The sequence below is a fragment of the Notolepis coatsorum genome, assembly GCF_963971535.1.
Source record: "Notolepis coatsorum genome assembly, chromosome: 16".
NCBI lineage: Eukaryota > Metazoa > Chordata > Actinopteri > Aulopiformes > Paralepididae > Notolepis > Notolepis coatsorum.
The window spans coordinates 41,443,400-41,459,349 of record NC_140180.1 but is presented as its reverse complement, the minus strand read 5'-3'; the positions used below and the strand labels follow the sequence as shown (position 1 = coordinate 41,459,349).

General features: G+C 40.0%; 1 protein-coding gene across 1 annotated transcript; it reads right to left on the bottom strand.

The window, feature by feature from the left end:
* Positions 1 to 330: 330 nt before the first annotated feature.
* On the bottom strand, positions 331 to 15,619 carry LOC311243160 (ubiquitin-conjugating enzyme E2 D2-like). Its single transcript, XM_084332274.1, has 7 exons — positions 15,253 to 15,619; positions 8,404 to 8,467; positions 8,277 to 8,308; positions 4,805 to 4,882; positions 4,562 to 4,667; positions 3,790 to 3,883; positions 331 to 1,217 (listed from the first exon to the last, which is right to left on the bottom strand). Exons 1-7 carry the CDS (start codon positions 15,274 to 15,276, stop codon positions 1,172 to 1,174), a joined length of 444 nt encoding a protein of 147 aa, XP_084188400.1. The 5' UTR covers positions 15,277 to 15,619; the 3' UTR covers positions 331 to 1,171.
* Positions 15,620 to 15,950: the final 331 nt, after the last annotated feature.

Genomic DNA, 15,950 nt, shown 5'->3' with positions numbered 1-15,950 from the left:
ACTGCAGAAAATACAAAAGCAGGTATTTTCCTACGAGGCCATGGTACATTTCTGCCAGAGTTAAAAGATAAACCCATGCAGGCTTTTCTCCAAATATCTCATGTGACATGAGAGCTTCTTACCATAAGCATATCATTTACAGTCCCACTCCCTGCAGCTTTTGATGCACATCTTAAACCAAAACAACTCCCAATATGGACAAAAGTACAAACAAGTCACTGGGACGACACTTGCAACAGCAACGTTTTACCCCCTTGGTGTTGGAATGCATCATCACAACAGTTACATTTTCACGTTAAAAACAAAACAAACCACACGATACGTCGAAAGTCGCAATTTGTTCAACTTTAATGAGAAAAAAAAGTAACCATTACATAGCAGAGCTATTAGTTGATCGATCAGCCATTGAGAGCTTTGAATAATGTATTCAGTGCAAAAGAGAACAGTGTTGTGGATGATGGATTAACTAACGGCTCTCTGATCTAAAAACAAACCCCCGAAAGAAAGGAAGAGCGGTAACAAAAAGAGAAAATCAACTTTTTAAAAGTGGACACATTTGCGCTCAGACTCTCCTCAATCCACTCAGCAGCACATGAATCAATTACTTCCATTATTGACATGCAGAAAATGTTTCTTTTTCCTTATTCACCGGCAAGTTTTTTTTATTTTATTTTTTTAGCAATTCTCTATTCAAACAGTCAAGTTTAAGAGTGAGTGTATAATATTCACAGACCTCAAAAGTTCTCTAACGTTATTAGAAAAAGCTCACAGACAAGTGACTGCACCATGTTGATCCCCAATGGAGAAATGACAGCAAGAGGATAATCCTTGTTTGTTTTTTTACGTTATGATTTTGTAGTTGGCACCTTCTTGTTCGGAGCTCAGCGAGAGGCTCGTCACAAAGTGGCTGTGGTATATTTCTATACAGATAACATGCTCCATTTAGAGTTCTCAGCCCTTGGCATCTTTTGGAAAGCAAAAAAGGGCAGTCGAAGACATTTATAAAAGCATTTGGATAGATTTTAAGTTGGGGGTGGGGGAGGTGGGCAAAATCAAAACAAATCATATTGGCTGATGAGGACTTGTGGCCAAATGGGCAAAAAAAACAAAGAGTAATTGAGAGTTTATTCCAGCTCTATAATGAAGTATATAGTTGGACCGTCACAGAGTTTCACATTGCGTACTTCTGAGTCCATTCCCGAGCAGTCTTGTTGTACCTGTTAGGTGGAGAAAGACATTTGTTAAAAATCTATTCAAAACACTTTAAAGCTAAACTAGAAATACCGTCTTGCGGTTGTATGCCTCCGCCAACCAGTGGGGGTTTAAGAGTAGGAGGGCGGGGCAAAAATAGATCAATTAAAAGCGGATCTCCCCAGCTGAATCCAAAAGGCGCCACCCCGCAAGTCTCAATGAATGCTTAACGAGATAGGGGCGGGGCAGGGCTTAAGTGTAGGAGGCAAACATAGGACAATGTAAGCGGATGTCCCTGCCGAGTCCAATGTAACCACCCACAAATTTGTATGACAAACAGTTGACGAGATACAAAAGGGGCTGGGCTTAAGTATAGGGCTTGTTTAACCTAGACCAATGAAAGCAGTAGTCTGTACTTTCAGTCTGAGTTCATTGACACTTATGGGAGATAAGTCTATACAACAAACAGTTCATGAGATACTCCCTCAAGGCATTCCTGAGATATCATATTGCATTCACAAGAGAATGGGATCAGACGTGAGGTCACCAAAATCAGTTCATCACCGAGTCCAAGTGGATGTTTGTCAAATTTTAAGAAATTCCCTCATGGCGTTCCCAAGATATCGTGTTGGCGAGAATGGGAACAGACAGACGACAACCCAAAAGCATAATGTCACAGCTGCGCCGTGCGGAGGCATAACAAAAGGAAATCCCATGCCTTTTATGTTACTTCCATCACAGATGCAAAATGCCCACTCACAAACCAAAATCCTGATCAAAACTATTAATCTTTAGATGATAGTTATTAGTTAACAAAACAAGCATTGTCCTTTGGTAGTTTCACAAACTTTGTAATAACAGCCCGACAACAAGTGACACACAAATATAACACAACTTTACAAATCTGATATACCAATACTCGCCTGCTCTAACCAGACATTACACTCTAGGCCCATGTTCTGGACATATATAAACATAATGGTGTCAAGATGCAAAGCTTTCCCCTGAAATGCTTGTTACAGCTAAATAATCGGCTACTAACAACCATTCCTGGATAGCTAGGAATCAGCTTCTATCTTACCACAAGGCAAAGATCCAATAACCAGGATGCACAAGCACAGCCAGGCAGGTTTGGAAGCAAATACATTACTAAATACATGACTAAAGCCAGAATTTATCTAAGCCCTGCTGCATGAGTTGAGTAAAGTATTTTTTTTTTCTTCTTTTTTTTTTAATCAATGCAAAAAGATTTGGATGAAGTCAACAAGTCTTAAGCACACACCAACTCTCCCTCCAAGATGCATTCTGTCCTTACCCTTAAAGCATTGCATACTTCTCTGTCCACTCTCTGGCTAGTTTATTATACCTGAGATGAGCAGGGAGGACAGCACCTTCATTAAAAGGATCTGAATCGCCAAGTTTCATTATTACCGGTTAATGCTAGTGAACACTTTTCATTAACGGGTTGATGCCATTAAAGACAATGCACCAAAAAGGATGATCTTCTACTGGGAGCTTACGTCCAACTATTCATAGTATCTGATTGCAAACATCTTGGTCAGCAAACACACGTGATTGTAATCAAATAATATGAGCTTATGATTAAATGACAACCATGGCCAATGAGCTGTGGTATTGCGCCATATTCCTTGCAGTGACACTTGTGGTTGACAGACATGGGTTTTCCCAATGGCCCGTGCAATACAAATATTTAGAGAGCATGGCGGCCGGTGGCTGATATAATCCGATAACATTTTATAATAAAATCACAGAATTGCTAAACTTAAGTTGACCAACTATGGCTATATTAGCGATTTAGCTGGTTGATTACAGCTAGGTTTACAACTAACATTACAATAGTAGGAATTGAATATTAAATATTGCAGCATTTTCTCCCATCAAAATATCTTAACTATTTGCCCACTTTCCAGGTAAACTAGCATGAAGTGATTGGCATCAACAGATTCCTTGATCTAGTTTCATGGTACCATCATTATTGCTCCAACTTTAAAACAGAGCCCCTGAAAGATGGTTTATGTCACCCAACAGATATCAAAATTCGATATTGTTCAATACTGATATTTTAAAAACTGCCAATATCAGCCAGATATATGGGTAAACTAATATATCGGTCGACCATTACGTCATGAGAATACTATGAATAAGGATGATCTGCTGGCCCAGAGAGACAGGTAAAGTCATTTAAGTAATTCGCTTGAATAGGCAACTTCTTGCCAGAACTCAAGTTTCTCATCATTTGCCACAAAGATTATTAAGAGTGCAAATGGGAAATTAAAGTAAACTCTGGTGATCAATTTAATCCTGCCCTCATGGATTTGGACTAATTTCCAGCACTCCTTTTTTCAGAAAATAATCATTCTACTGCACCGACTCATGGGCCTGAATGTGATACTTATGCTACTATAGTAGGTCATGGAATGAAGATGGTGAAAACTCTTACGGAGTACTAGGATACAGATAATTTATTAGAATAAAACACTTTCTTGGATCAGGCCAGTGGGGAAGGAAGGACCACATTGGACTGTGCTAAGAGGTAAACCAAGTTAATCTAATCAATCATCCAGTTGGACAACTCACTTATTGGGATCCGTTTTGTAGATGCGAGCGATCTCTGGCACTAACGGGTCGTCAGGGTTTGGGTCACATAACAGGGAACAAATGGACAAAAGTACTGCAAGAGAAACACAGAAAAGCAACTGTTACTATGCAATTGCTTCAACAAATGGAACAGAATGAGTATAAATAAAACGTGCTATACTTGTAAAGATGCATAACATCAAGGATGGCTGATTCTATAACCACTCTGATACAAGAAAGTATCAATATCAAATGGTTGAAAGTTATTAATTTGTTATAAAAAGAACAAGGCCATTATTGTGCTAGCATCAAACCAGTGCAGTGTATGTTTACAGTAAAGAGTGGATATTTACTAAATAGAAAAAAGGGGCCTCTCTTCCTGGTATGGTGGACTCTACATGCAAAACAAAGCAGTGAGTCTGCAATTCTTGCCCCGGTTGCAAATTCACTATTCTGGTAGCGTGAATGGTCTATTCCTAATGCCTTAAGTTCTATCAATCATTTATCACATTTGAAAACATTCCATATCCACGTGTTGTCCTGTTTCATGGATCAACCCTCTATAAAAGCCATGCTGTAACCTGAACGTGATGGTAATGTATTTGCATGATGTTATGAAAGGGTCATGTCTGCAACATCTTTCAAACAAGCCAATGTCTTTAGAGATAAAGTCCTACTTTTAGAGATAGTTAACGTCTTACCTTTAGAGATAATTAATGTCTTACCTTTAGAGATAATTAATGTCTTACCTTTAGTTACCATAATGTCTTACCTTTAGAGATAGTTAATGCAGGAGACCACTGCGATCTCAAAATATCCAGGCAGATGCTGCCGTTACTGTTAATATTTGGGTGATAAATTCTTGTGGTGAAGGCGACCTGGAGGGGGAGGAAGGTTGGAATAAATGAGCCAGAAAACCACTTTCTCACAGAATACTGCAGCTCTTATACAAGTACTACACACAAGAATTAACCACAGATATTGTTGGGGTGAACTTCAGCTGGGAAGAGCCTACCTTAGGTGGTTTGAAGGGATAATCTGTAGGGAAATGAATAGTCAGGAAAAACACACCACCCTGGTAGGGACTGTCGTTCTGGAGAAACAAAAGACAACAGGGGACATCAATAGACTGACATGAACGTTTTTAAATCAATGTTGGCCATTCAGTGTGGGGCTTGATAAAACCTTCAGGGTTTTGTTTGGATGTATTTATCTTCGGTTAGTAGGGGTGGGGGAAAAAAATCGATACGTAGTAGTATCGCGATACTTTGCATGGCGATACTGTATCGATACAGGGACGGCAAGTATCGATATTTAATTATTCATAAAAAAAATTAAGAATTTGTATAAGGAAGTTGCATTGTTCATTTCAATACCTGTAATAGTACAGTAGTCCACACACATGTGCATTCAGTTAAGTTGGAATATGATTCAGTTAAGTTGGAATATGACTAATACAAACAGTTCAGTTTGTCAGGTACATGCAACACAGATTACAGTGTTTACATCTGTCTGCTTGAGAAAATACCATGTTCTGCAATAAAGATTATTGAAGTGATGAACAGACTGAACTTTATTTGATTAGATAAAACATGTTGACAGTTTTACTTTGCAGTTGAAAAAAGGTAATAAATTAAATGTGATCAAAAAAATCTTTATTTTATTTATTTTTTTAGCAATACTCAGCGTATCGCGATATATTTAGTATCGTGAGGTCTCTGGCGATTCCCACCCCTATCGGTTAGTAGATTCAGTTACTGCAGTACAGAATGGGCTTTAGATATATGCAGGGAGTTTGTGTACATAGAAAGCAGGGGTGTAAATAATTATAGAATAATCATAAATATAATCAATTCAGGGGTTGACACTAAGGTCCCAAAAAAACATACCCATCAGGCAAGTACGTGTCATGTTCTACTTGCCCAAAGGTCATGTTCACTTGCCAAATTTGAAAAGGGACCAAAAACCGTCAGTTATAAACAATAAAGGGTACATTTTGAATTACCTTTCATTTCAACATTTGACCTCTGCCTCAAGCGGGCACCAACGCATTATTCTCCAGCACCCACTAATGCTAGCTAGCCAATCTTGGTGATCAACATGCTTACGTGATCATTTGGGCGTCTACGCTCAAAACAGCCATGGCATTAGCAAAACGATGTTAAACAATACATATGATCAGAATTGCGATCAAGTGGCCATCAGTCCATGCGCCGGGGGCCACGTGGATACAACTCTGGCTTCATCCTGGATCTGTGTTACTGGCTTTTGGAGTTGAATCTTGAATGGAAGGAATCACTGTCTGGATTTGCACCTTGTATTTAAGATACAACGCTAGATGCCTAGTCTTGATATCACAATCGGAGTTGGGCTTTCAGAATGAAAGATTAGTTGTTAAAGACTTTTTTTGGCACCTCAGCAAGCTAACATCACAAGCGAATAACTGTTACTCGTGCTACAACAGGCTCGAGGAAGTACAACATTAGGCTGAACCATAATAGCTCCCGATTCTGCTGTCTCGTCAGTGGATGATTGGGCAGCTGCATGTTTACATTAACATGTAGTCATTTAGCGGACGCTTTTATCCAAAGCGACCTACACGTTTTGTATGACAAGTCAGCAGGAAGAGTACAACTCTATCAGCTGAGTAACAATGTTCATCAAAGTGTTGAGTGCTAAAATGTAGGTTAGTATATATTAGGACAAGTGCATGACAGTAAGGTTAGTTCGTTTTTTCCATTTCAGATATTGATAAGATATTGTTTACATGAGATGGTGAGAGGGGGGGGGGGGTGTGAGGATGTTCAAGTGTGTATACAGTAGGGGTGGGAATCACCAGAGGCCTCACGATACGATAGTATTGCGATACTAAATATATTGCGATATGCTGAGTATTGTGATATTAATATTGCGATTTATTACCTTTTTTCAACTGCAAAGTAAAACTTTGTCAACATGTTTTATCTAATAAAATAAAGTTCAGTCTGTTCATCTCACTTCAATAATTTTTATTGCAGCAAATGGTATTTTCTCAAGCAGACATCTGTGTTGCATGTACCTGACAAACTGAACTGTTTGTATTAGTCATATTCCAACTTAACTGAATGCACACGTGTGCGTGTGGACTACTGTACTATTACAGGTATTGAAATGAACAATGCAACTTTTTTTAAATAAATAAATTAACACTTTAATCGCCAAAAATGCCGTAGGACGTCTTTCCCCGCCATGCTCATTCTGCCAAAGACGCTGTACCACGTCTTTGATATCAATATTTCAAAAATCTGTGATCGAAATCATATTTCTCCCCCGGAGACCTGAGATCTACTGTTGAGCCCCTCTCAACTCTCCAACGGTTCAAGAGCGCCATCTGGTGGCCGATCGCCCAAACAGGAAGTGATGCGCCGGAAGTGGTGCTCGCCCATATTTCGTCCGGGCACTCGCTATCGTTAGCGGGACTCCATCTTGAATAACTCGATAAACAACATGATTTGGACGTATATACTATTATACAACCTGGAAATGGATCGCATATTTCTACATCCCATAATAGGAACATTTGTTCCACGCTCATCGCCCAACGGCGCGAGGAAGCTACGGTAAGATTCAGCGTTTTTTTTTAACGTGTTCGATACTAACTGCTCTAATGATCATATCACCCACACTAGATGAATCATCTAACGTTGGCCACGGAATTATAAACGACCCCCCCCCCCCCCCCCCCTCCATCCATCCGGTCAACATCAAATGATCAGTAGTAACTTCTAGAAGCACGTCCATTTGAAATTTTTTTCATCTCGCGCGGATTCCTATCAAACTATTTCATCATCAATATAATGCATTTGGGGCTATAAATCACGTTCTGGAGAAAGCTGCAGAAACAGATAAAAACACTTATACTTTAGACCGTATTTTAGTATGAATATGTGAATGAAAAAGTATAACGTTGCTACACCCTGAACAATAGATATAGGATGTTGAATGGGCCATAGTAATGTCAATTTAGCAATACAATTTAAAAAGTTATAGCCCTGCAAAGAAGGGGAACTTATCCATATTAAATAGGGCTGGCGGAGGATGGTAAATTATGAATTTAAGCCTGGCGATCAAAGTGTTAAATATCGATACTTGGCGTCCCTGTATCGACACAGTATCGCCACGCAAAGTATCACGATACTACTACGTATCGATATTTTCCCCCACCACTAATAGACAAGATATCTCACGTTGTGTGCATAGCAAAACAAAAAGGTTGCTTGCTTCCCAGTCTCTAAAAACATCCAAAAACTAAAAGAAACCCCATGCAAAAACCCACTTGACCGAATGTTTTTAAATTAATCAACAAACCGTTAAGTGTCATTCAAATGAATTATTGAATCAAGCCAGTCAGAATTTCATGTTTTATGATTCATTGCATGATCAAACCATTACACCCCTACAACATACAATACAAACAGCAGCTTTTGAGAAAGAAAATCGGTACTTACAGGCCCCATAATAGTAGCTTGCCAATGAAACACTGGAAAAATAAGGGAAGAAAATTAAATTAATTTATAGATTAACACGAAAACACATTCACGCCCGTTGACTAAAATATATATATATTAGTCTTACTGTCATCTCCCACTGGGCCTGCAGAACACTGAGCAGGAGGGTCCCTGGCAAGGTCATTCAGTTCCTGAAAGAAGCAAAAAAAAATTGAAAACACATCATGCAGCCAGATTGAGCCCCGTCATTGTACAGAAAATACAATATTTGCCAGAATGAATTTCTCAACTAATTTAATAATTGAGCATGTAGTATGGTTGCTCGATTATGGCAAAGATCATAATCACAATTAATTTGTCAATATTGAGATCAATTATTTAACAGGATTACTCACTGACTTTGTAAACATCATGCATTTATTTTGTCTTTTTAAACAGTGGATTTCCTTGAACTTTAGATATAATTCAACTGAAAAACAAAAACATGACCTGGCTAATAGTCGATTATAGGGATGCCCCGATCGATCGGCCACCGATCGTTATCGGCCGATACTCAGTATAAATATGCAATCTGTGAATTCCGATAATTAGTCATATTCGTCTATAGCGGAAACCGATCAAGCGAAGCTCTCACTCGCTGTCTGTCTCAGACACACACGACCTGCAAACTGCCGCTGCTCCTCCTCCCTAGCCCCGCCCGCCCCCGTGTAGAGTTTGTAAACAAAGAGGTGCGGCTCCTCTGCTCGAGTCTGTAGTGCACTGCATTCGACCTGCGCTAACGTTAGCTACCTAGCTATCGTTACTGTTTAAACAAAATTACCCAGTCAACTATTCACGTTTAGTAGGCATTGTCTAACGGTATTTAGCCGGCTAGCTACCGATAGCTCCTGATATCAACAAATGATCCAGAAAGTCTAGTAGTTCATGTTCATACCTCAGTTAGCTTGCGTTAGCCGACGTTCGTTTACTGTTCAAAACGAAATGTCCCATTGAACTAAAGTTCTGTCTTAACGTCATCTAGCCGGCTAGCAGTAGCTACAGATAGCTCTTGATATCAATGTCTTATAACATTGATTTAATGCGTATTCGAGCTGAGGGCTTGCTGAATGTGAAACGACCAAAGCACTTAACGTTACCAATGGGGTCCCGCTGCAGCGCCGGAGAATCCTTTTGAGCTGGGCTACTAGAGTACACACAGACAGTGGAGCTGTTTGCAGATAGTGAGCATTTTGACTTGTTGCGTGGTGGCGATGTCTCGCAGTCGCAGATAATACAAGTACAAGTCTAATTATATAATATATATATTTTATAAAAAAAAAAAAAAAAAAAATTTATATAAAATAATTTTTAATTTCTTTTTAATCAAAAACAATCGGTATCGGATCGGTATCGGCCGATATGGATCACGACGATCGGTGACAAAAAAAGTGATCGGGGCATCCCTAGTCGATTATCTTGTTTTCATAATCATTGGAAGCCAGAATCATAATTGAAAATTGTATTGTAATAATTGCCCTAGAATGTAGTAATGCAAACTATCCCCAACTGAAAAGCTGTAAAGGAAAGCATGGCGTTATAGACTCTTTGGGGTTAGCGACTGTGTGAGTAAACATGTTTGTCAGAGAACTGCCAAGCTAGCACACCTACATAATGTCTGATTAAGGCTACTTCATAACAACACTGGATTATCCAAAGCCTACAAGTATGGCACATCCGATACAAGGTGGTTTCTAATAGGGATGCACCGATCCGACTTTCAGTCCCAATACCTGGCTTTAGTTTGGGAAATAAAATAAAAAATACTAATCTAACCCTAACTAACCTACACTGTAGCACTCCTGATGAACATTGTTACTCAGCTGATAAGAGTTGTCCTTCCTGATGACTTGTCGTACAGAACTTGTAAGTCGCTTTGGATAAAAGAGTCAGCTAAATTACTAAATGTAAATGTAAATACCCATTGTTCAATTAATAAACTCCTGTATGCCTCACTGTGTGGAAGAGACTGGAATCATTATTCAGGCTTGACTTAAAACATTACTTTCCTAACTTAGTGAAACTAAATGTAACAAATTAACACAGATATAAATGTACTGAATTGTTATTTCTTATTATATTAAACAAAATTAAAAGAAATCAGATATATATTTTTTTAGCGATACCAGATCCAGCTATTTTAGTGATATCGGGGCAGATATCCGATATCAATATCGGAGCATCCCTACTAGTTTCTAACCAAAATCACGTATACATTAGTCATATTTGCAAATTTGATAAATGTATCACTTCTCCCAAAAACAACCTAAGATTGACAGACTGGTTGTGTACATGGGAGGGAAATGTCACAATTCTAAGTCTTCCTTTGCCATCTGCCTCCAGCCAGCTTTAAGCTTCCACATGTCACCTCTGCTTCATGACAGCAGCTTTAAAATAAATAATAATAATAGAAAAGCCTATTCAAGTAAAGTCCAGGAAGGGCAGACATTCAGAAAGCCACTGTGATGTCATTCATGTTTCTTGAGTCCTCTAAATCCACCCCACAATGCAACACGGACCACATTTATTTTGTCATTCATAGGCAGCTAATGTTTGGCAGCTAATGTTTGCTAGCAAAGCAGTCAACAACATAGTTAAATGTAGGCCTGCCACGATAACACATTTTGCTGGGCGATTAATTGCCCCCGAAAATATCGCGATAAGCGATATTATTGCGACCGGTTAGAGAATTTTTTTGAGAAATTTATTTCCCAAAACTTTTATTTTGAAGCCGACCGCTCCGTCTTTTCCGGTGTTTAAACTTTTATTTTGAAGCCCACCGACCGGACCGGAAGTATTGTTGCGATTATCCTAGCCGACAACTTGACTCGTCCGGTTGTGTTTTTTAGTTTTAACGTTAGCTACAGATGCAGCTACTACAGGCAATCAACGATGAGGAGGAAGCGTCAAAGCAGTATTATAATAGAATAGCTGTGGTGCGTAGGCACTGCAGCACGACTCGAAAACGACCCGTTATAATAAATTAATTCATGTTTAACTTGTCCCCGTCTCCAGTCCTTTGACTAGCCCCACCCGTTCATTGTAAACAATGATGCATGTAATTGTATTAACGTTATTCTGTGTTATTCTAACGTTACACTACAAATAACGCTACTTGGTTAAAAGGAGCAACACTATTAAGAAATGTAGTTAAGCTATGTGGTGTTGCCCCACGGAGCTCCTGTAGTAAAGCCAGCGGCCTGCCTCCCAACACGGACAGTGACTGACAAGGGGCACTGGTTCCGCCTCATTAAAACAAACGCGCAAATAGCAATTAATCGCGTCCGTCAAAATCATTGCATTCATTTAAATTATCGCGGCAATTAATCGATTTATTGCTTATCGCGGCAGGCCTAGTTAAATGTAAACAAAAATAGAATATATCTATAGACATAAACAACTTTTGGATACATGACATCAGTGAGCCCATTGGGAGTAAGAGTCATTAAGAGAGACTATTCTGATCACTTCTTCTACGGTTATCTCCACAACTATAGAATTATGGTCTTAATCATATCTAATCTCCTCAACTATAGTAGACAACTATAGAACCCTGGTCTTATATCATAGCCAACAACAAGGATCTTCTCAGACAAAGGTTGTCTTATTAAATGCGAGTCTGCAGGCTAATGTGTATCAATGTATGGGCCCTTGACATAAAAAAAAATTGAGAAAAGGGCTGAGAACCTCTAGATTAGGAGGACTTGAAACCCCTGAATGCCGTCACACAACAGCCTTTCATGAATGTCGGCCATTTGACATCAAACCAAGAGTGGCTCCTGAGCCCCAACATTGACTTCCATAATAGGGAGAATGGAATAAGGGTCTACTCTGAGCATATTCATACACAATACAACATTCTGCATGTTTCCTCCTCCACTCCCAGTCCTCTTGTGCCACGGCTGCTGTTGGGGAGTAAACTATTTTGCATTGCACCCTTGGTTTGTAATGAACTTCCCGTCTCAAAATGTCAACGAGAGTCAGGTGTTCAAAACAAGCGCTCATCTGTCAGTTGTAGCTTGAGGAACAAAATTGTTTACGTTATCTGATATGGTCAAAGGTTAAAGCTAGGTGTCAAAACTACAGGGACACTTCAGTGTTATCAGGCACTTCTGAATAGAAAGCAATTTAGTGCAGGTTCATAAACTTAATATGTAACCGACACAGGACGTGCAATAACATTAAGCCCAATTCTAAGTGTAAGGCAATGGAGGCCATAATGTGTGACCAACATAGGCCTAGTACTACACACAACCAACTTTTTTTTATATATTAAAATAACTCACCCCAATAGTGGCGTGCCGGTTATTATGCAGGGTTTTGCCCAGGTGGCTGTGATTTAGAAATGGCACATGCCAGTTGCCTCTCAGTTGACTATGCGTGAGCATGATCAACATGACTAAATTGATGAATGCTATTCAGGTGTACACAAAATCATACTGCTAATGTAACTAATGTTACTCAAGTGGTGTTATCCGTGGTGGCAATTAATTGTCCACTAAGAGTGACCACAGCTTTTGCCAGTCAGTGCTGATTTGTCAGCTGACACGGACATGCTTACTGCTACCAGGTTATAATCTCACTAATTTAAGCGGTTGTCTTCATCCTTGCTACGAAGTACTTACTAAGCAGCACACTGGCATTCCTAACTACTGGCATTCCTAACTATTGTGTACAGAGTTATATCCAATCTGTTGTGTTGCGCTACAATTCAATTAGCATGAACTGCCATGCCTATATATTCTAATCTGGTCTCTTGTTTGCTGGTTTGAAATAGCCGTCCCCTCTTGATCAGACAAATAATTGGACACAGACAACTGTGAAAGGCCGATAGTGGAAGCCATGTGGACCTATGTCTTGAGTGCAATGCAATTGAGAAAATCTTGTTGAATAGGAGTGAGATGAGCTAAAGAGAACAACGCTACAGGAGCTTAATTAAGGGATGCAAAGCACACCGGATGTAGTGGGCAGCTTGACTGCAAGGCCTAGGTGGCAGAGCTACCATAAGGTGTGAATTATTATGATGCAAGGTTAGTGATAAAAATGCACACTTGTCAATCAATCTAAAAGAGGCTTGAGTTTGTAACAGCCAAGATCCTATTCTTTGCTTTCACTAATGACAGATCGCATCTGTGGTAATTTTATGGCAGCCATTTTATGTAGCAATTTTAGCCATTTGGCTTAGCTCATTGAAGATGCAAAATGGGGCAGTAGAAAGCAGTGTCAGAGAAATGGCATAGGTGGGTGTGGCTGGTTATTTACATCTAATGTAAGGTGACCATCATCTCTGCCACAGTGCTCACGAATGAGGCATTAAACCAACAACTGGACCAGCAATGTGTGGGCAACCCTTGACACTTAAGTAAGATATGCAAACAGAAATTCCAATTATGCTACCTTGTGTTATCATGGCCAATAAAGTTTGTAATAAAGCCACATTTGTAATTGACCATTGTAACGTATAATATAACTGATAAGTCATGCAGACACTCATGTGTACCTTTGATAACACTTGTTCACTCTCATATTCAGAGTTAATTATATTGTTTACGTTTATTTTTATATTCAGATGAAATTGTATTGCCTATATTTATGTCTTTCTACTATTACCGAGTCCTTGCCTGTACCTGACCACTTCCTCATGCTGCTATGACTCCTGAATTTCCCAAAGGGGATCAATAAAGGAATATCTCATCTTACTTCTAAAAAGAATCAGAATGGTAGGATAACTATTTTAGATAATGTGTACATCTATTAAAAAAAATTATGGAATGAGATTTCCCCCCTACAATGAATATCTGCCTAAAGAACTGAGACTTGAATTGATACTTACTCAAAACACCACCACTCTACTGTGCCCATGTAGAAACACGCAAAACAAGTTAGGCTGAAAGTGTTCTCAAAAGTGGGCCTATGTATGACAGCTTCCCCTGACAAACTTGCAGCAATATTGCTCTGCATTAAAAAACCAGTTGGGATACTGTCATTTCCAAAGATTACATCTGAGGCTGCGGTTACATTAGGGCCACAGAAGGGCCTGCCGGGTGTTGTGTATAATTGGGCTTGGGCACACAGCAATGCCAGACCATTATAGTAAGGTAAGCACCACAGTCTATTTTTACGCAGTGGGTTTTCTAGATAGGGTAGACAGAGGAAGAGAGGCCACGGAAGGATACAGCCACACTGGGGAAAGACACTCCTTGCATCATGGCAGGGTTTGCATTTCCAACTGTGAGAAAGAGAAACCTAAACGAAAAAGCTGCTGTGTGTTTGGTAGGTATGCGACACAGCCTTGTACTCCCAGCTCATCTTTCAGGTTTGACAGACTTGGGCGCAAGAGAGACAGTCACACTGCAAACTGGATTCAAGATCTGGCTGATGATTAGGAATGGCACTTGACTGCAATAACATGAACTGAAAGAGACTGAAAGGGTTTGAGATAGAACATAAAGACATTTATTGGCCGTTCTAAATGCTGCATACTGCCTGTAAGTATACAGGAAGGCCCTAAAGGCACTAAATTAAAGTAAGGAACGAGACAAGTTCTACGAATCTACTAGAAAAGGCCTAACGTTGGGTACAGCTAGACTACTAAAAGAAAACCATGCAAGACTCCGTCGATATAGATATATCGTTAGCTAACAGACATAACAGTTACACTAAACAATTAATGTAGACTTGAAGATGGCACATCGGGCTGGATTTATCCCCCTAGTTTCGCTACCAGCCCGACATTAGCGACATGACGAGCAGAGCTGTGTCATTGATCCACTGGTTCTGGATGGTGATGGTGGACAGCGAGCTAACGTTAGCCACCATCACACAGAAGCACTCTGAGCCAGGAACGTTGTTAACAGACACATTGTTATTTTACATTTAGTTAGCTTAGGTCGAAATGTTCGACTTAAGGGGTTTATATTCAAACGTAAAAACAGGTTACCTTGTGAATTCGTTTTAAAGCCATTCCGTCCGTCGGTGTGGTGAAGGGACCGGCTGTCGAGGAGGAGGGCAGGCCAGCTAGCTGTCGCTAACTAGCTTAGCATCTAGGAGGGAGCTAGCTTGTGTATTAGCTCGCCGGGATACACATACGCTGATTATTAACCAATACAAATGTCAGCAACTTTGACGATAGTATTCTCGGCTATTTATATATATAGAGAGAGAGAGATAGAGAGAGCTGGCTATTAGTCGATTCAAAGAAGATTGGCTTTCCAACACGTTGGCGTGGCTTCACGCTGTCCACACCGCCCAACTGGCTCCTGTTCAGACAAACCGACCGCACGGACTCAAAATGTCTTCCGTAGCAGAAAGCCGTGTGAGCCAGACTGATGGCACAGCAGCCCGGCGGTAAATGTAGTCCTGACGGCACAGCATCCCGGCGGGAAATGTAGTCCCGTGACAAGAGAAACACAGCAGCCCGGCGGTAAATGTAGTCCTGATGGCACAGCATCCCGGCGGTAAATGTAGTCCTGTGACGAGAGAAACAGCGGATGCCTTGCCGCAACCTTGGCATAGCCTACTTCCGAATACGCCTATTTCCTTCGAAATGATGATTTTTCTTGGCGTAGGAGAGTTTGGTATATATTAGTAAGCATTACTAGAACTAGAGTTTGCCATATTTAAGAGGGCAATCAGTGA

What these genes read in the sequence shown, in the direction of transcription:
- LOC311243160 (XM_084332274.1), bottom strand. Translation starts at nt 15,276, where the DNA reads ATGGCTTTAAAACGAATTCACAAG. An exon ending in TGCATTAACTATCTCTAAAG is followed by an intron (nt 3,884 to 4,561) that starts GTAAGACATTAT and finishes TTTCTCTTGCAG; the next exon opens with TACTTTTGTCCATTTGTTCC. An exon ending in TACAAAACGGATCCCAATAA is followed by an intron (nt 1,218 to 3,789) that starts GTGAGTTGTCCA and finishes TCCACCTAACAG; the next exon opens with GTACAACAAGACTGCTCGGG.